General features: G+C 41.7%; 1 protein-coding gene across 3 annotated transcripts in view; it reads left to right on the top strand.

Moving 5' to 3' along the window:
* Positions 1 to 19,221, top strand: part of arap2 (ArfGAP with RhoGAP domain, ankyrin repeat and PH domain 2) — a 132,043-nt gene that overhangs the window by 62,992 nt on the left and 49,830 nt on the right. For all 3 annotated transcript variants that reach the window (XM_075450614.1, XM_075450613.1, XM_075450615.1), the window contains exons 12-15: positions 451 to 536; positions 726 to 908; positions 7,577 to 7,751; positions 18,740 to 18,865. In XM_075450614.1, coding sequence (XP_075306729.1) covers positions 451 to 536; positions 726 to 908; positions 7,577 to 7,751; positions 18,740 to 18,865 — 570 coding nt within the window. The remainder of the gene's footprint in view (positions 1 to 450; positions 537 to 725; positions 909 to 7,576; positions 7,752 to 18,739; positions 18,866 to 19,221) is intronic.

Genomic DNA, 19,221 nt, shown 5'->3' with positions numbered 1-19,221 from the left:
TTTCTGTCTAATGTATTATGCATGTCTGCTCTGTCTTTGGCCATAAGCAACCCCAGAAGCTTCCCGTTCACCCAAATAAACAGGCCAACCAACAAACACAATGAATTACTCATGATTCATTAGCAATTAATGGCCCTCATTCTCTGCTTTCATTTCCAATTAGGAGAGCTGAGGGGACTAAATATGTCTGTTGTGAGTGAGAGAATGAGCTCGCAGTCATGCTCCGTTTCTCCATCTTGTAGCTGTTTACTGTTTATTCCATCATTGACATTTGGTGTGTGTTTGTGCACAATAAGGAGACTGCATTGCGCATATATTTTTTTTTCCTGTCACGTGCACTTCTGAGGAATGAAAGCAGAGCCTGGGATTCATGTTTGATTGAGAAATGCTTGATAGAACAAAGGCTTGGATAAATCCATACACTCACAGCTTGTTGTTCCTGTTTGCTAGGACAGCACCGCTCCCTCGGGCCGAGCCTCTCGAAGGTCCGGAGCTTAAAGTTGGACATCAGCATCTGGAGTAACGAACTTGTGGAGGTATCTGCCACATTTTTACTCTACGTCTCAATACAAATCATGTTTGCTTAAAATATGAATATAATTGAGGGTTTCTACCAGAATTCGGATTTCTTATGTGGATTAAGACTTGCTAAAGGTTGATTTCATATCCTAGGGACTGCTCTAGAAACAATATACACCTAAAGACATCTCTTGTACATGTTTCAGCTCTTCCTAGAGGTGGGGAACAGGAATGCGAACAGTTTCTGGGCCGCTAACCTTCCCTTGGAGGAGGAGCTCCATAGCGGAGCTTCTGCCGAGCAGCGCGCCACGTTCATTCGCCGGAAGTACCGGGAGAGGAAATACAGAAGGGTCCTGGAGGGGTTTCAGGACCTGAAGCAGCTCAATCAGGTACACGCTTAAAGGAAAACAGACGTTCAAATGTTTCCGTATTCCCTGCATCAAACTTTTAAAAACAGCAAGTTTCTTTTGGATTTGCAGAAAAAAAACACGTCCGAGTAAATTATTGGTAATGTGCCAAATTATCTTTAAATACGTATCAAAACTTTTGTTGTGACAAAAGTGTTGTGAGACTTTTTCTATTGTTATCAAAAGTTAAACCAAATGTCCAAGCCGTCCTCATCCCATACTAGCACACATACTGCAGATCAAACAAAGTTCATTTGTGTTTTTCACTGCAAAGCGAAGCCAGCTTTCTCTTTCCGTGTGTTATTTTTTATGTGCCCCTCACACTACTTTCACAACTTTGTTAGTTTAGAGCTCCGTGGATACCTTTTACAGACTTATCTGATGAAAGAAGCTGCTCGTGTGCAGCCTCTGCTTCCCTCCTTCTGCTGCTGCCTGACCATCTGCGCTGTTTGGTCATGCTGTGTGTGTGTGTATGTGTGGCTGAGTGAGTGGAAAATGTTATCATCTGTTGACCCGACCCTCACAGACAAATAAACAGACAAACAAATGGTGCTGAAAACTTATCCCACAGTAAAGAATATTCAGTTATGTTGAAGTTCACTGAGCCAGTGCTCAAACCACCCACTATAGCAATGGTCGCCAAACTCAACCCGCCACATAATTTTTTATGGCCCTCCAAAATATGTCCGCAGTCTATTCCATCCCTCCCACTTCAACACTTATTTCTCCCCGTTCATTCTCTATGGAGAGTACATATGTCATTCCTTTTTTGGACACTGGTATGTTTTGGCGCTGTTGCACAGCCTTTTTCAGACGCTCTGGCCTATTTATCGAATGCTGCAAATGTAATAACATAAAGTGATTTTTGTCCTCTTATGGCCACCGTATTTGGAATCCTATGCAGTCATCATGACATTACGTTCACATTGCTCTCACCTCAGTATTGTGTGTCAAGAATAGGCTCCTCAACAATTCTAAGCCGTGGTTTTATATGGCATTAAAATGGTCTTAACTGTTATTCACTCTCGTTCTCTTTTTTATGCCAAATAGAATTGTTTGAGTTCACAAATGTTGGAATAAAATATGATTATTCAAACAGGCTTTTATCTAACATTAATGTTATTATTCTTATTTGGTGATTTCAGCTATTTCCATTTAAGACTATGCTTTGTCATTTTAACATGATAACATAAATAATAGGGCTAGGCGAGTTAACTCGTTATTATCGCGTTAACTCGTTAATTATTTAACGCCGATAAATATTTTATCGCGCATTAACACATGTTTTATTATTGTAAAAGTCTGTTGAATGCATCACATTCACCCAGTTACAGCAAACACCACAAAGGATGGAGTTATAAAATAAATATAAACTAGCAGGTAACATCACCGTTACAGGTGCTCCTCGGTCTCGGTGTGATGCTCACGGACCTAACCGGCGCTACTTCCTGTTTTACTTGTTTCAACATAAAAGCACTTATTTCAAAATAAATTTAAAAAAAAAACCTCCTGAATTGACAGCCAAGTTGAATTGTCTTCTCAGCGTAGTAGTTCCAGTCTAAAATATCACTTAAAGGCAAAACACACAACTGATAGCAGCAAGTCATTCAAGGAAACAGACAGTGGAGCGAGGCTTCTACATAAAAACTACAGAAAGATGCTGATGTTAAAAGTGTGTTTGCACAACAAATGTAATGGCACTTTCATTCATATGGCAGCACATTTAAAATAAAACTAAATGCTAAAGGTTATACACTACTTTTGGATTCATTTTTGGATTTTGCGTACAAATGCGATTAATCGCGATTAATCAGGGAAATCATGTGATTAATTAGATTAAAAGTTTGAATCGTCGCCCAGCCCTAATAAATAATAACAATAACCTTCATTGAATAAGCTAAAATTCAGCTAAGATGGATCTGCTGTATACAGTAGGCGTATTTACTGTAATTTACATGGAAAATCTCTCTCTTTAGAAAACCTTTTGAGACCGCTGCCCTATAGCATTGTATGCTCTTTTAAAAAGATGTCACACGGAACACTCCATTAACTAAATCCATTGGACCTGAAAAATCCCATATTTTCCTGACCTCGTGACCATCAGTAAATCTCTACTTTAAGACTAAAGACGTCAAAGGGAAAGTCTCATCGATTTTGGAGTGTAAGCACGCTGGCGCTCAGACCTGATACGGCTCGGGGGTTTATCGCTGCTGCTGCGGCAAAAAATAGAGCCAGGTTTTTTGGGGCCTTCTTTTTATTTAAAAAAAAAAAAAGAAAAAAAAAAGGCTCTTAAACACACAAAGCAATGAAGAAAGTTTCCACCTGCCTCAGCATTTACGCAGATCAACCCCTCGCATTGTTTTCGCAGCAGAGACGGAGAGACGCGCGTGCGGGGGGCGAGAAAGTGAGGAAAAGATATACCAGCAAAGCTAAGTGGAAAAGTGGATTAGGATCCACAACAGAAATGCTTGGGTTGGTTTTATTGCGGCCTGTGCACGAGCGTGCGTACATGGGAGTGTGTACATGTGTGTGAACATGCGTGCTGCTCCACTTGAGATGTGTGAATTTGCTGTTCCAGTGGGAGTTTCTTGCCAGGTGGTGTAGGAGGGGAAGTGTGACAGAGTGTGGCTGCCTAAAAGGGTCAGTCCAGCGGAGTTGTGTGTGTGTGTGTGTGCGTGTGTGTGTGTGTGTGTCATGAGGGAAATAGACTGACGGAAGAAGGTAGGAAACTGGTGGAAGTGGGTGGCCGTGTTTGCTTTCTAACTGTCTGGTCTGCTTTTATTGAAGTGCTCTGCTGATACGATGGGGATCAGTGTGTCACACAGGTAAATGCACACACCGTGACTCAACACGTGTGTGTGTGTGTGTGTGTTTGTGTTTGTGCAGTTAGAAAACTCCTCAAAAAGCCAAATATACATTTAAAAAGAATAAGAATCGTAAGAAGGGAAAAGAAAACCAACAAAAACAAGGGCCATGAGTTTAATCTGGTTGGACAAGTTGTTCCAGAGCGGCGTCACATGTGCTTACCGTGAGGACGGATATCAAATTCTATATAAAACCTTTTCCTTTGGGAGTCTTCGGTTTGGAACAAAGACAACGATACTGACACTTTCCTCATTGACATTCATGCGTTATTAAAATCAAGGATGACATTTAATAGGTTTTTTGGGCTCAAGGGTCACAAATCTCACCCGGAGCGTTCTGTTAAACGGCGTTTAAGATGTCGTTTCAAGTTATATAAAAAAAGAGAAATGGACGTATAAGGCAACACTAAAATATGCGCACTTGCAGCATCGTAACTATATTCTTTTGAGATGTTTTTGCTATTTTTTTATTTTATATTTTGTCATTTCATGCCCTCTCTTCTTCCCAGTCTCTCTTGTTTCTTATTCCCATGTTCCCCATTAGGAGCTCATATCCCATTGACCTCCACAGAGTCTCCGCAGACCACATGACCTAGAGAAGGGGGTGTCAAAGGAGCTTCTTATATCATTACACACACACATACACACACACGCACACACGCTCACACGCTCAAAGCCTCTTGCGGCTACAGTAATTGCATTGACACGGAAGGTCATTTCCAGAGACAATACAGAATAAGGCCAAGCTGCACGGGAGCGCTTTGCCATAATCTGACCCGGTCCTGTGTGTGAGCAAAAGAGATGAAGACAGAATTAATTTAAGCTGTTGTTTCCTATTGATGAAGATGAAGCAGCCTCTGCAGAAACTGCGCACACAGATGGAGATAAATGAATCTCCGGTGTTGGAACACACTTACCTAAACATCTTCATCTCAGTGCTGGCCCTGTGTGTGTGTGTGTGTGTGTGTGTGTGTGTGTGTGTGTGTGTGGGCAGGTTTTATTGACAGGTACTTTGTTTGTGTGTCCATACGCGCAGCCTCGCCGTGCCACTGTTTCAGACGGATATTGCTTGTTTGTGGCAGATCGATGCAACCCACTGACTCGGCCCGAGCCCGATGAAAGGAGAAGTTGTTCGTTGAAATTCCGCTATTTGCCTCTCGGCTCCTCTGTTGATCTACTTTGTCGCAGGTCATCGAGCACAATGTCACATCAATTGGCTGGACAGGTAGAAGGAGACGGAGGCAGAAAGAAAATATCGTCCCCGCTCAGACTGTATTACTTTGCTTCCTTTATCCGTTAATCTTTGCCGGATCATTGTTGGAAAAGAAATTCTTCGTGGCTAGACGGTGCACATACTGCATACGTTTTTTTATTTCTTATCCCGCTGTAAAGGAGGGCTTGAGCAGACTTTATCTAAAGAGTACAAGCTTTAGCGGTCCTCGGTGCCAGCTTTCAGGGCTGAAGTGAGTCTGCACTGCAGTTCTGTCCGTGTCCACTGGATGCTGGTGCTTAAGAACCTTCCTTCTATATTTAAACCAAGCTGAATTTTTCTTTTTGTTGTTTCTTTCATGGGCTTTACTGAAAGAGACAGAGAAAAGAAATAAGTCTCAGCTGAGCTTTCTCTTCTCCTCTCTATTTTTGTACCTTTTCAACATATTTTTCTGTTAAGATCACAAACTCTTCCATGTGTACAAATATTCTACATTAGACTCATCACAGCCTACAACAGCCAACTGTTATGGGTGTTTGCCGCTTAATTGATCTGAGCCTTTCTATGCCAGAGACAGGATTGTAGAAAATGGTCCAGTTTGAGGTCACAGTTATTCATTTAAGAGCAATCCACTGATTTAGGACTGTTGAAAAGAGTTCTATTGACCTCCTCATGCTCCGGATGAGCTTTCTAAAGTAGCTTTAAGCTTCAGATATTTGAGAAATTATAAAAGTATTCTAAAAGCTTTTAGTTTGAGAAGCAGAACACAAGCACGTTTGTTCGAGTGCCCACGTAATGCTCATTTAAAGGTGCATACCGTTCATAGGTTTCCACGTCTTCGTGTTCATAAAATGTTATTTTGAGGAGTTTTGTGATGCAAGTGTATTACAAAGGCAGACATGAGTTATGTAAAGAATCCTTTTATGATATATAACCCGAGATCCCCTCCCACAGCATCCAAGACGAGGAGATTACCACATGACTAATTTGCAGGTTGGAAAACACAACGCAAAGGCTGTTTCGCAAACCATGGAAGCCATATTTGTTTCAACTTCTTAATATTTTAAGTAGGTCTGACAATGCACACCCCAGGCTGGCGACACCATCTTCCATCCTAATGCATCTTCTGTGTGGTCAGTCCCATAAAGATTGCATTGTTGCTGACGGAGTTCAAGATAAAAGCTGACAAACCTGTGTGTTTGTATGAATTACATGAAGTGCTGAGCAAAAGTCTCGAAACATCCTTTATTTTATCTATCCTGCTTCCTAGCAGTCAGACTTTCTCGTATTCTTTTAAAGTGGTCGTAAAGCAAAGGTTCTCTGTGCTTTTTGAAGATCTTTTGGTGTTTTTTTTTTTTTTTTTTTTCTTTGGACGTTGGCTGCTTTTGCCTTCACTTTCTGCCCCGTCCTTGGCCTGACAGTTTCTAGGGGAATGTGCTTTTTTTTTCTTCCCCCCATTGAAGTCGCTTAGCACTGACCTATAAATCATTCAAGTATTAAAAAAGCATCTGATTCAACAGTAATACAAGTGTTGTAGCATAACAGACGAAAGGAAGAACCCGTCAGCCTGAAGAAGAAATAAAGAGTGGATCAAGGCTTTTGCACAGTCCTGGAAGTACATTGTATATTTTATCATGCATACAAAGTGCATATGCTTCAGTTAGCCTTTTCACCCCTACAGTTTCCTCACTGACACATTGTTGGAAGGTCACGTCACCATTTTTCTCTTTCCTTCTGTATATAGTTTTTGCGTCCTTGATGGAACTTCTTATGTTATATAGACACTTTATTTCCTCAGTATGGTCCGCTGATTTTCTTTTGCTCACCTAATTGTTTTTCTCGTCTTTATTCCCACATTTCTCCTCTTTGAAATTGTGTGTTTCATTATATTTAATACGGCCCATTTGTACTGTTCTTATTTTCTATATTGCCTTTTTTTCACAGGGATTAGGGCTGTAATGATTCCCACGGGGAGTATTAAAGTTTGATCATATTCTAACTTATCGCCTGAGATCAGCGAGGGGAAGTCAATTTCAAACTTTATATGGTTTTCTTACGCCGCTTTATAGACTCTTTGTCCTCTATCAGCCTAGCGTGGACTCGCACACGACTCGGAGCTGCTCCTCCTACGCAGAGGAGGGAGATGACGGCTGCGTTTTCCAGGGATTTTCACTGCCTCATTGTCTGGGATGTGAATGTTTTTAAAGCAATTAATCCAGCCATAGAAGACTACTTAGAAATCCAATGAGCCTTTACTCCAATAATTCATATTATGCTACTGCAGCAGGTGGGTTTTGATAAATAAGACGTGTGACCACTAAAGAGCTTCTAGAATCATGTGGAAATAACAAATTGGCGATCTGCTCAGGGTTTATCCCACCTATCATCCAATTTTAACTTGGACAGACACCAGCTCACCGCAATCCTTAACAGTAATTAGCTGGTATAGAGAATGGATGCATTATTGAATGATTTTATAAATGGTGTCGAGCCCTCGAGAGGTCCGTCATAAACCAAAGGAGTGCATGCGATAGATAAGTCATGGTGTGCTCCTCTCTCTTCTTTCCTCCACACAGGCACTGTGTGCAGCTGTGGTGTCGCCTGATGTGCTGCAGAGCATGATGCTCGTGTTCAGCGGGGCAGATGTTATGTGTGCCACCGGGGATTCAACCTATTCCACCCCTTACCTTTTGGCTCAGCGTGCAGGACAGAAACTGCAGATGGAGTTCCTGCACCAGAATAAACTCACCGGTAAGCCCCCCATCAGTTTATCTGCCGGTCAAGGTAACCGCAAACTGAAAGCATTCACTGTTCCTATGCTTTCATTTTTTTTGTCCACATTGTGTATACTTTTTGCTGTTCGTGCTCATGCATCCATTAATGAAGGTAACAAGAGTTCTACTAAGAAGAGAGGAGTTTTTCAGGGCCAGTGTTAAACCAAGGTGAGATGCCAGGCCGCAAAAGAGTAACTTACGATTCTCCTGGCCAGACCTGAAATAAATAAATAGATAAAGAAAGAAAGCTGGTCTGACCTTATAAATGTGTGAAAAGCCCTTTAAACTTGATGTGCTACTTACAACCATCGGTGCCAAATATATTCTACCCATTGTCTTGATACGTTAACGAGCTGCTCAGGTTTAAAAATCATACTCAATACTATGCTGCCGCATTCATGAAAGCTCAGTGGGAGATTTATTTTTAATTTTTTTGTCTTTTTCATGAAAAGGAAATGAAGGCAGAAAAACTTACAAATATGAAACCGGCAAGTTTGAGTTAAAGGTTCTGTGTCTACGGCTTTGGTTTCTCCTACTTTTCCCCCAAACTCTCCTTTGTATTACCCACCTTGTGTTGCCCCTGCATCGGAGCCTCGGCGCAGATGTGCCGCGTCGCTGGGCTTCATCGTGACTGGTGTATGTTGTTGGTGCGCTTCCACGCGGGGCCGAAGACAAGAGCGCTCTCGGATTAAAGGAGCAGCAGAGGCCGCTGGCTGGAGCTGGGGGGGGGGGGCTCTCTCTGAGACTGTATTTTACATAATGTTTACCGTATATCTGTGTATGCTCGCCGGCACCGATCCTGTTAGGGACTCGCTAATTGGTGGCATGGGTCACCTGGTAACCATGGTGATGGCAATTACTGGAGGTGTGCCAGAAGACTCACATAGATGAAGGCTAGAGAAACACACAGGTATTCATGTGTGTGGCCGGGCCCATTTGAAATGTGTGGCATGCAGATGGCTTGTGTGCTCATTATGTGACTGGAAGTTACTGAGCTTCATTGTTAACAGACAGATATGGACCTCACCAGACTTTTCCTACGGAGACTGATGTCTAACTAAGCTGACTTACTGTGGCTGGCAGTCGTGACCTGGGTCAAGGAACCCAACTGTTACTTTGACAGATTGACACTTCCCCTTGGCTGTAGGGACATGTTGCCTCAGGGACAGCAGTCGGCACAGCACTTTGCAAGTTGGAACTAAATGAGCTCCCTCTAAAAGGGATTTTCGACACCACCCTTAAGGAAGGTGTTTTGCTTCGCGTCTTTATGTGTGTGGACCCCAGTTCTCTCATGATGGCCCGAAATAGAAGCACATTATTCACTGCAATTGTGTTTGTATTTGACAGCCTCATGATTTATGTTCAGTCCAGGTATTTAGTACCAGCGCAGGAAGCGGCGTACCTTTTTATTGACTAAGCTTGAAAGTAATTACATTTTTCTGCGAAGACGTTTGATTTTATGTGTTTTTTCGCATCAGCCAATGTTTTGCAAGAGTCGTTTGACCACTCTGAGCCACCGTACATGCAAATGTATTCATCGTTAATGACGTCTCACAAAATGATTCACTTTGTTTCTCAAATGAAACATTTGTGTTGCGAATGTATACAATAAGCCGACTACACTTTGGATGGTTTTCTTGTTTTTTTTAGAGATTCACTGATCGATCAGCCGGCTGTCAGGTGGGCCAAGCTGCAGGTTGGTTCCCATCATGTGTCACACATGTGTGCGGTGGGCTGTGACACGAACACTTAAAAGAAGCACTTAGAAATATTCAGTAACTGTCTGGTGAAAAAAAGCCTGAAACCAATCACATCAGACCACTAAAGCGCCAACACATCCTGAACTGCTGAAAAAGCAGGGAAAGTCACATCAGCTCAGACTTTGAAGCCAAAGAGAACACAAACACACACTGGTGTTTTGGGGATAAAGTTGGATATGATGCAATGAATCAGCTGATTTTTATCTGTACAAAAAGTTTTTTTACCAATAACCTGGAACACCTCCTTTGGAGAACTGTTTAAGTGAAAGTTTTGGAGTGTTATATATTCCAGTCAATATTGCAGCTTCATTTTCTTGTGAAGGACAGCCAGAAAAACGTTTGTGTTTGCTGCAAAGTATAGCTCTTAGAGAGAGAATAAATTGCGGTCGGGCCAGGGGAAATTGCTATTCTATTTATCCTGGTCACAAATGCCACAAAAAGCCACAAATCCAGCAAGTGTTAATGCCACTAATGTCTATAAAAGCAATATTTACACCTTTTTGAGTTGCACACACTTCAGTGAAACTGCATGCTGTTGAATGAGTGTTTTTTTTGGGGGTCTGAATGTCACAGACGGGATGAAAAAGACACATTGTGACCTTTGGTCTTCTCTTGGGATTTACCACAGCCCTTTTACAGACAGCCGTTCCACTTCCTATTCGCCCCATTATAAAAAATTTGGCTGCAGTTCAGTTGATTTTCTCTGGGGGCGCTGGCGAGCGAGTGCAGAATGACCATTTTCCATAGGGCTGGCGCTAATAACTCAAAAAATGTCCCCGCTAGCGGCTGAAACCTGAAAATAATACTGTGATTTCTGACAGAGGGATGTGGATTTATATCGAAAGTACAATAACCTGGGAGTTATAGCTTTCTGTTTTCTTACAGGTCTGGCATTTGCGAGTCAGTATCTGCTAGCATCTAGCTAACGGAATCTGAAGAACGCACGGCTGATTACGACCGGCTGCTTTACGGCACTCGTCCACTGTGCCAGAGTGCTAACCTGGTGCCGCTAACAACAACGAAAGCTAAACCTGGTCAGAGGCTAGTCAGAGAGTATGTAAAAGGGCTGTGCTGAAATCTGTAACTATTTGAGCTAACACCTCTCTGCTAGCTCAGCGCTAGTCACTCTGGATGCAATACTGACAATAAATGTGTATTTTAAACAAATCTAGTGAGTCTAAAAAATCAAACCAAGTGCCGTTTGAAAGGATAATTTATCCTGCCTTTAGGAAAATTAAAATGAAAAAATATAAAAAATTATATCCAAAGCAATGGCTGGATCTAAGGTGGATTTCATAGTACCACCATAGAGTTTGGCGTGCTCTGCACTGCTTCGTTGGCGCCCCTAGAGTGCAGTACCACCCGGAAATAGCCGCCAGTTTTCCCTCTCCTCATAATAGAGACTCTCTGGATTTACTTGCAAAAAGAGAACTGTTGATGTCAGTTATTATGGTATTGTATACGGCCTGTCATCCATAACCACTCGAAATGAGCTTCAGTGCAACCCGCTGATGAATGAAGATGAATCTGAAGACGTGCTCTACGGTAGATAAAGAAAGAAGAAGCAAGCTGGGCTGTGAAAAGATTAGGGCTTCCCAAGGAAATACTGTCCAAATTCCTCCCGTTGACTTTCTCCGACTGTCTGACACATTCTCACGTCGCACAAAGCTGTGGAAAGTGGCGTCTGCATTGTTCCCCTGTGTTTAGAGACAGACTCGTGAACATTTTTGATTAAACAGAAATGGAACTTTTTCACTCGTGTGTCTGGCTGGTTCAGGGAACAATTCAATTCCCATATGACACCATTCTAAACTGCGTAGCTTGGCGTTGACAGAGGGAAGATGGAGGCGAGAATAAAAGGAGAGGAACGACAGCCAATATACGGGACAAAACAGAGTTCAGAGTTGTTTTGGAGTTTAAAGGAGCTCAGCCTTGGGTTATAGCCGATTTAATTTTTTTTTCAGCGGGATAACAAGTGCACACATGCTAGGTAACATCAGGGCAGATATATTTATTTCACTTGTTTGCAGCAGGGTCCCGGTGTGTGTGGCTTTGAGCACAGTTTTTCCTCAATTCGCTTATCTTGTAAAACTTGTTTTCACAGCAAGAGCACACTTCAGGCCTCCATTCAGCCACCACATAGAGCAGTAAACCACACACCATTTTAAAAGAAAATAATGACAAATGCGGTCTTTTCCCTTTTTAATGACCCCCCGGGACACAGGAATGAGCTGGCAGTAAGCAATCAGACTCTGTGGAAAAATGGTCTCCTCTGAACTAAACTCTGAATTGGACGAGTGTGCGGAAAACTTCCCCGCCGCCTGTCTTCGCAGTGTGAATCGTGCTCTCAGTTTGTAAAAATAAAAATAGGAAAATCCACTATTTCCCCTGGATATAGTGAGTGAAAAGAGAGCTGTCAACCTGCTTATCCCAGAACAGCCTATTCCCTCCACAGCAGCTCATTTGTAGACCCGATGTTAGGACTTCCACTCGTAGCAGAGCACGGCCACTTCATTAGCTCCCTCTCTCTTTGTAAATGTGAGTGCATGCACGTGAGCCTCGACGGGCCTCCTTCTCCCGCCCACACCTGCTCGCTCGAGAGCACCCTGGGATACCGTAGGAGCATGTTCATTTCCATATTACCATCCCAGATTCTGTTTTTTAAAAAAAATGCAGCTCTCTGAGGCCATGTGTCTTCGCATTTTAGGAAGGCAACTTCAGTGATGTGCTCTATCCCTTATAGTCAAAGGCTTCTACTGTGGGTGTCTCGTGCATATTTTTACTTTATACATATATATATATATTTTTTTATGAGTGTATTCCCATATGCTTCATTCCAGAGGGCACATAAACCATATAAATAAAATTAACTGTCAAAACTATGTGTTATGTTTCCACTTTTTGAAAGCTAATTTACAGCAGCAGAATACCACAGTTGTTAAGATTTTTAAGTGGACACAAAGGGACATTTTAGAGAGCCTGAATAAAAAGTTTCTCCATGAAACTTTTTGCACTATAATAGAAGCCGATTTTGATAGAAGTGTGATCAGGGGTGTTGTTTGTAGCACATGGTTTTATCAGATAAGCTTAACCTCATTTTAGATGTGTGGCCTCAGATTCATGAATTAGACCTAGAGGGTATGTAGCCTGATTTGAAAATGTGTAAAGCAATCTGCAGATGAGCATGCAGACTTGCAACATGTCTTGAGGTCTTGAACATGTAAATGGATCTGTTCTGTAAGAGCACTTTGTAAAAAAAATAGAAAAATCAGCAAACGTTTGGTCTAAAAATTGATTCAAATTGATTTAAATGCCTTTTTGTTATGATGGTGATGATGCTTTTCAAAAGCTTAAATGATTTGTAGTTGTTGGTTGTATTTAGCCTTGTCCCCAGGCCTGTTCTTGCCACCCATCTTTGTCGGACTGGAGACACAAGCTGGTAATTGATTCATAGATGTTGCAGGTGTGCAACATTAGCCACCAAGCTGCACCTGCCACTTGGCCCCCTTGCCAGTTTCAGTTCCCTATTCTTGTTTGTATGCACTGTTTGAAACAAAATACAACTGCAGTTTTCTTCCTACATTCACTGTCATAGAGTTAGAATCTTTAAATTCATTCAGACACATTCAGTTTTATGTTAAGATGTAAATTTGGCTTTGAATGCACGTTAATGGAAGATTTTTGCAGATAGCGTCGCTACACGACATGTTCAACCATCTCTACACAGACTGTTGTTTCACATCATATCATGCTAAGTTTGTCGTTGCAGGAGCCATATGGGCAGTGTAATAAGCTAAAGCTGTAAATATAACAGACATATCCCTGCGATAGAAACTTGTGAGCGCATCCACCATCCCACAGCTGTAGCGTTAACTAGCGTCTAGCAAGGTCACACAAGAATTAGCTAATTCTATTCAGATATATTTCATAAAGTTTATTTGAGTATGTTAAAATGTTGTTGTTTATTTGAACTTATTTTATCCTGATGGTAGATATAAATCCAGTATTTACTCCTTTCCCATCTTGCTGTTGTGCACCAAACCAACTTAGCCTTTGCTAACATGTTAACTTTGCTAACTAACTTTGCTAACCCAGTGCTAAGGTACAGTCTGCAAGGTACCTGCTGCAAATGAGGCAGAGTTGAATGACTTGAAGTCCCATATGGTTTGCCTTTATATGCAACGAGTCCTCCAAGAATCCACAATGAACATTAATAGTCTATGAAAACGTTACAGAACATTAATCATGGTTTCAGAAACTGCAAAAACAAACAAAAAGTACAAAAGCAGCAGTCCCACAGTTACCGTTTGTGTTGAATTTCTCAGTTTTTGTTTGAATTGCATCTGAAAGGAAATTCTAGTTTGGATATGATATGTTTGGTGAACTGTTAAACAAAGAGAAAACTTTCATATCCAGTAAAACAGTCCCCAGCGAGTCAGTCCCCACAGAACTCCAAGTTAAAATGCCCAACATCACAGCAGAAATAAACATGTTTACAGGCTGGTACAAAACATCTCCCCATTGATCACATACAAGAGATACATTATGATATGAAGATATAAAGGCTTTATATTTTGCATTACTAAGGGAGCCACAGCTTTAAGTGAGCCATTACATTGTGTCCTTCTGGCTCTCAGACAGATTTAACCCTTGTACAGAGCATGAATTGTGACTGCAAAAAAGACCAGAACCAATGTCTGACATTAATGTGGAAACCTCCCTATTTTGTGTACATCCTATGTTATATTGCACCATAGAGGATTTGCAGAGTTGGGTGATGAGTCACTGTGGATACGCCCACTGTAAACAGCACTTTTCATATGAAACGCACTGATGCGACTTGACATTTGAAGAAATTGACAGCACAGCTTTGGCCCTTGACATATATGGTTATTCGCTCAAAACCAGTAAGGAGCGGGTGCTAGACTAGCACCAGTTTTGCTGACCAACAGCTGGTATTTAGGCTGTGGAAATGGAAAGAACCGTTTTGAAATTAGATGCTGACTTCCCTGGTCAAAAATGTGCTGCTACAAACCCTCCAGAAATCTTAGTGTTCCTTAGGACTGTTTCACATTTCTCCAAACTGTTCTCATACATGTAGAGACTATTTATCAAGGTCTTAACTCTACAAATGCAAAGTGAATTTTTACAAATGATGTCAAAGGCTTTAAGCATGCATGTTTGAATTAAACACCTGGCCTGGTTTGCAGCAGGACCCTGAAGGCCTGCCAGCTATTTCACAGAAAGTCATTGGATAAAAACACAATTCGATGCCCAGACTGTGAAGTAAGCAAGGCAAACCCTCTGTGTTATAGGTAAAAACACGCTCTGTGGCAGCGCCTCTTACTGTTACCATTCTCTCTAAATGACATATCATGGTTTCAGAGGCAAGCAGGTTTTATTGTTGCCACCCAACAGTAGCATCCCTGGCGCCTTAAATCTTGCAACACATTAAAAATGTATTCGGCAGGCTTTCTGAGAGGACAATAAAAAGATGCCACTGACACAACAACAACGTACACACTACACACACAAATGCACACTAAATCAGACGCCCTGTCTCTATTCCACTCTGCTTTTTTTTTTTTGTTTTTTTTTTTGTTTTCCACCAATGCACACAACTGTAAACAAGGCAGTTCGAGGGTCAAGAGATCACAAGCATCTTGGGAAAATGAAAGATTTATTTATTTTTTCTCTGATGCGGTGGTTTAAATTCCAAACCTTTTAAGATCTTTTCCTCCGTCATCACGTGAGTGGTTATGTTTTTTCTCCTGGGACTACGGTCTTCTTGCCTCTTGCACAGGTTATCTCTCGTGTTGACGTTCGATGCCCATGTCTGAGAGCAAGCGTGTGAACAAGCGTCTCTGATTAGCCCCACTGTCCGCCGCCTGCAGGAGACCGCTTTGTGACTGTTGCCGTGGGCGACCAGATGGCTAATTGAGCACTCTGTCATGTCACCAGCCTTCACTGGGGAATGAACCAATCAGCTCAGGCCAGACTTCTCAACTGCCGCCCTCGCAGACATCACAGTCTCATCTTAGCAGAGTCCAGCTTTATGGCCCCAGAAGGATTCTTTAGCAGGCTCACAGAGAGAGAGAGAGAGAGACTGATTCACCATAGAGCAACCAGCTTATTTACATTTTCTCAATCTGAGTGGTTGGAGAAACGTGTGTGTGTGTTACACTCACTTTGATGGGGTTTATTGCTGAAAACGTATGTCAGATTCAATGTATTTATTATGCTGATATTGGCACACACATTCTCTATATTAGATTTAAAGATTACAGATGTTGCTAACTAACTTGGGGCTGCATTCCTTGGCCTCGCTTCAAAATTATAAAGCACCTATTACAGATGGCCATCGTGCATTAAAATGACAGTGTGATGCCAGAAATGCCCCTGTTGTTTACTCAATTGCTGCATATACTGTCAGGCAGACTTGTAATTGACCTATGATGATGGTGCATTTAGGCAGAGATGGGACCAAGTGTCAAGTAAGTCTCAAGTCTTAGCTTTCAAGTCTCAAGTAAGTCCCAAGTAATTTTTTCTTGTCAAGTCAAGTCACCTTATTATTACAATTTTACCTGCAGAATCTGATCTTAATAAAGTGAAAAGACAAGATACAAGTAACTGTCCTCAACCCCCACCCCGTATCACCTCAAGCTAACGTTAGCTAACTACCAACTAGGCTAACAGGAGCTAATTTGACAAGCACTTACTGGTCTGAATGGATTTTCAAATAACGAACAAAGTTGGAAGTTGTCGTCTGGCTGTCCGAGATGTTGATGCCGCATGTCTTGCACTATGCTGTTCGTCATTTGCCGTCAAAATGGTAATTACGAAAGCCGAAGCCGACTCTCGGTCCCCCTCCCGCTGACATGTTGTAAACGATATTATTTTTTTAATTATAAATTTTTATATTCAAACTGAAAACATGAACTGAATAACTCTCAAGTCATTCAAGTCATCGTCTCAAGTCAAGTCAAGTGCCTAGTCTTCAACTTCCAAGTCCGAGTCGAGTCTCAAGTCTTTTCTTTTTTGTCAAGTCAAGTCACAAGTCATCAAAACTACGACTCGAGTCCAAGTCACAGTGACTCGAGTCCCCATCTCTGCATTTAGGTGTTCGTTTTATCTCTCACTCGACCTCTCATTACAACCAAAAAAACAAAATCAGTTCCAAGTTAAACGTAACAATATAAAGCAGTCTGTGATGGTTGGGGAGTAAAAAGTTCACATGGCATGAGCGAACGAAGGCACCGTTTATTCTGAACCTTATATATAGAGGTTTTGTTGGCATCTATTTCAGGAAAGCTCATTTTAGGAAGACGTTCTGCCTGTGTCATGACATCATGACAGTCGGTGTGCTAAACTGACCTTTCTACAGTCCACACCTGTCACCAAGTACTAGAAACACTTAAATACCATTTCCAGCAAGAATCAGAGAACATCCTGCTTTCTTTCCCAAAACTACATGCTGGGAAGGATGCCTCTATCCCAACTTATCTTAAATTTTCACGACTTTCAGATTTGTATCATCTTGCAAAAGATATTGTCCATTGAGTTTAAATTCTTCACTCACAAGTATTTAAATTAAGATCTTTAAAAGAAGCGGCCTTTACTTTCTTATCATCACTGTTTTGTACGATCAAGCATTGAAACACGTTCCCATTAGTTTCTGAAATACGATACATGACATCCGTTTTGCTTATTTTTAAACGAATGACTGCCTTGCTGTGAAGTGAAGATTAATAATGCTCAGTCAAACGCAGTTGATAAGCCTGACGTAATGAGTCAACGCAGAGCAAATACTTCCTCTTGTCTTGTTAATGAAACGATTCTTCTCCGTGAGACGATGGGACCAGGGACGAGGCGTCAGCAAAGGGTGGAAATGTCACTTCAATCAAAAGTGGTTTCAATTAAAGCTGTTTTACCTTGCTTGATGAGAGCGCTGGAGGTGCTGAAGATAAAATCTGTAAAGATATTACCAAGGCTCTGGCAGAAAAATTGAGCCTCAGAATTGAAGCTAATTGAATTTGAGAATGATATGGTTGAATGTAGGGAGCTCTTAAAGCTTGCAAAAAAAAAAAAGGAATGGGTAGATGGAGTTAAGAAGTAAAGGGGGGGGGGGCGAGGAAGGCTTTGAATTTAAATGGACAAAGATGAAATGAGGACAGAGTGTAAAACAATTTTTTAACAGATCGAGCACACGGTGGGCTGTGCCTTGAAAAGCTCTCAGAGCACCTTATCTTTGACTTTGCAGGAGTGTGACCATGTGACAAAGTCATGACTAAATAAACAGCGGCTTGTATAATCATGTTTAATGCCACTTGTGACAAAATGGATAATGCCGCGCTGCTAAATTAATACTCCTGGGAAAACACTCTTCAAGTTAGAGGTCAGAGCATTGGTTCAAGAACGGCAATCAAGAAAACTGGTGGGGACTCGTTGTCCTGCTTGGGGACGGATAGATCTTTTTTTTTCTTTTTGGGTTGGGGGGCAGGTATCGGTGATGAATGAAGTGTGATTGAATCATGGATGATGTAGACATGTAAAGTGTCGCAACTGAGGTACAAAGCACATCACAATTTGTTTTCAGATGCACTCGGACCGATCCAATCTTAATGTTATTTGGTTGAAGAATTATCCTGGTACCATATGCGAGTGTTTTTTTTTTTTTTTTTTTTTTTTTTTTTTTTTGAAGTCAGTAATTTATAAAGTGTCAATGACTGATCATTTTCAGTTTTTTAAAAGAGCAAAATAGGACAAAGACCGGAGCAGAAGTCGGGGCACCTTATTTGGTCAGCATTAAAAAGATTGTTGCCAGCAAAGAGGCTGTTGGTTCTTGTGTTGGAGATTTTTGTCCATTTTTCCAGAGAAACGTCACTACACCCTCCTAAAGGTCTGAGACAGTCCAATAAGGAGTCAGATTTGTATTTCTAGGTAGGTATTCGAGGTAAATAAGGTATGAGGCCTTGGTAAAAGTTACCTTTGTGCTCAAATCTCTTTCTTTTTTAACGCCAGATCTTTACAGAATGGGAATAAGACACTGTTGTACACTTGGACTCACTGAAGGTTGAGTTTAAATGAAAAGTATTTGAGATTGGAAAATGTTCCAGCAGTAGGTGAATGTGACAATGTGATCAGAATACTTTTTCCCGGATGAAACCATTCCCTTGCTCATCTACTGTGTCTGGTCTCCTTGTAGATTTCCCTCGACTGGAGCAGTGGTCGGAGACGGCCTCCCTGCCCGATGCTCCCCTCTTCATGGACGGCTTCCTCTACATCTCCTCGGGCCCCGCCAAGGCGACGCTGGATCGGCGCGGAAGAGACGGTGAGTGCAAACCGCTTTGCGAACTCCTGGCGAGGCCGATCCATCCGTCAATCTATTTGAAAGCAATTTAAGCCGCGTGTTTGTCAGGGGTTTAAGCACTGATCGATCAATCAGTGTCAGTCTGTCAGTTGTCAAACTGCCAATCGTTTAATCCGTACAGCAAACAGTCCAGTCAAAAGGATCAATGCATGTGTTTTTCAGGCGCGCTTTGCATAGTCTTCTGGGAGTCCTTGTCAGAGCGACGTATGCTGGATGACAGAGCTGCGATGCTCTAGCGGCACAGGCCAAACTATGGTCAGTTGATTAAAAAAGAAAAAGATAAATAGACCGAATGGAAGAACTTTTTTTTTTTTTTT

The sequence above is a fragment of the Odontesthes bonariensis genome, chromosome 19 (assembly GCF_027942865.1).
Source record: "Odontesthes bonariensis isolate fOdoBon6 chromosome 19, fOdoBon6.hap1, whole genome shotgun sequence".
In the NCBI taxonomy this organism is placed as follows: domain Eukaryota; kingdom Metazoa; phylum Chordata; class Actinopteri; order Atheriniformes; family Atherinopsidae; genus Odontesthes; species Odontesthes bonariensis.
This window is presented reverse-complemented; position numbering and strand designations above follow the sequence as displayed.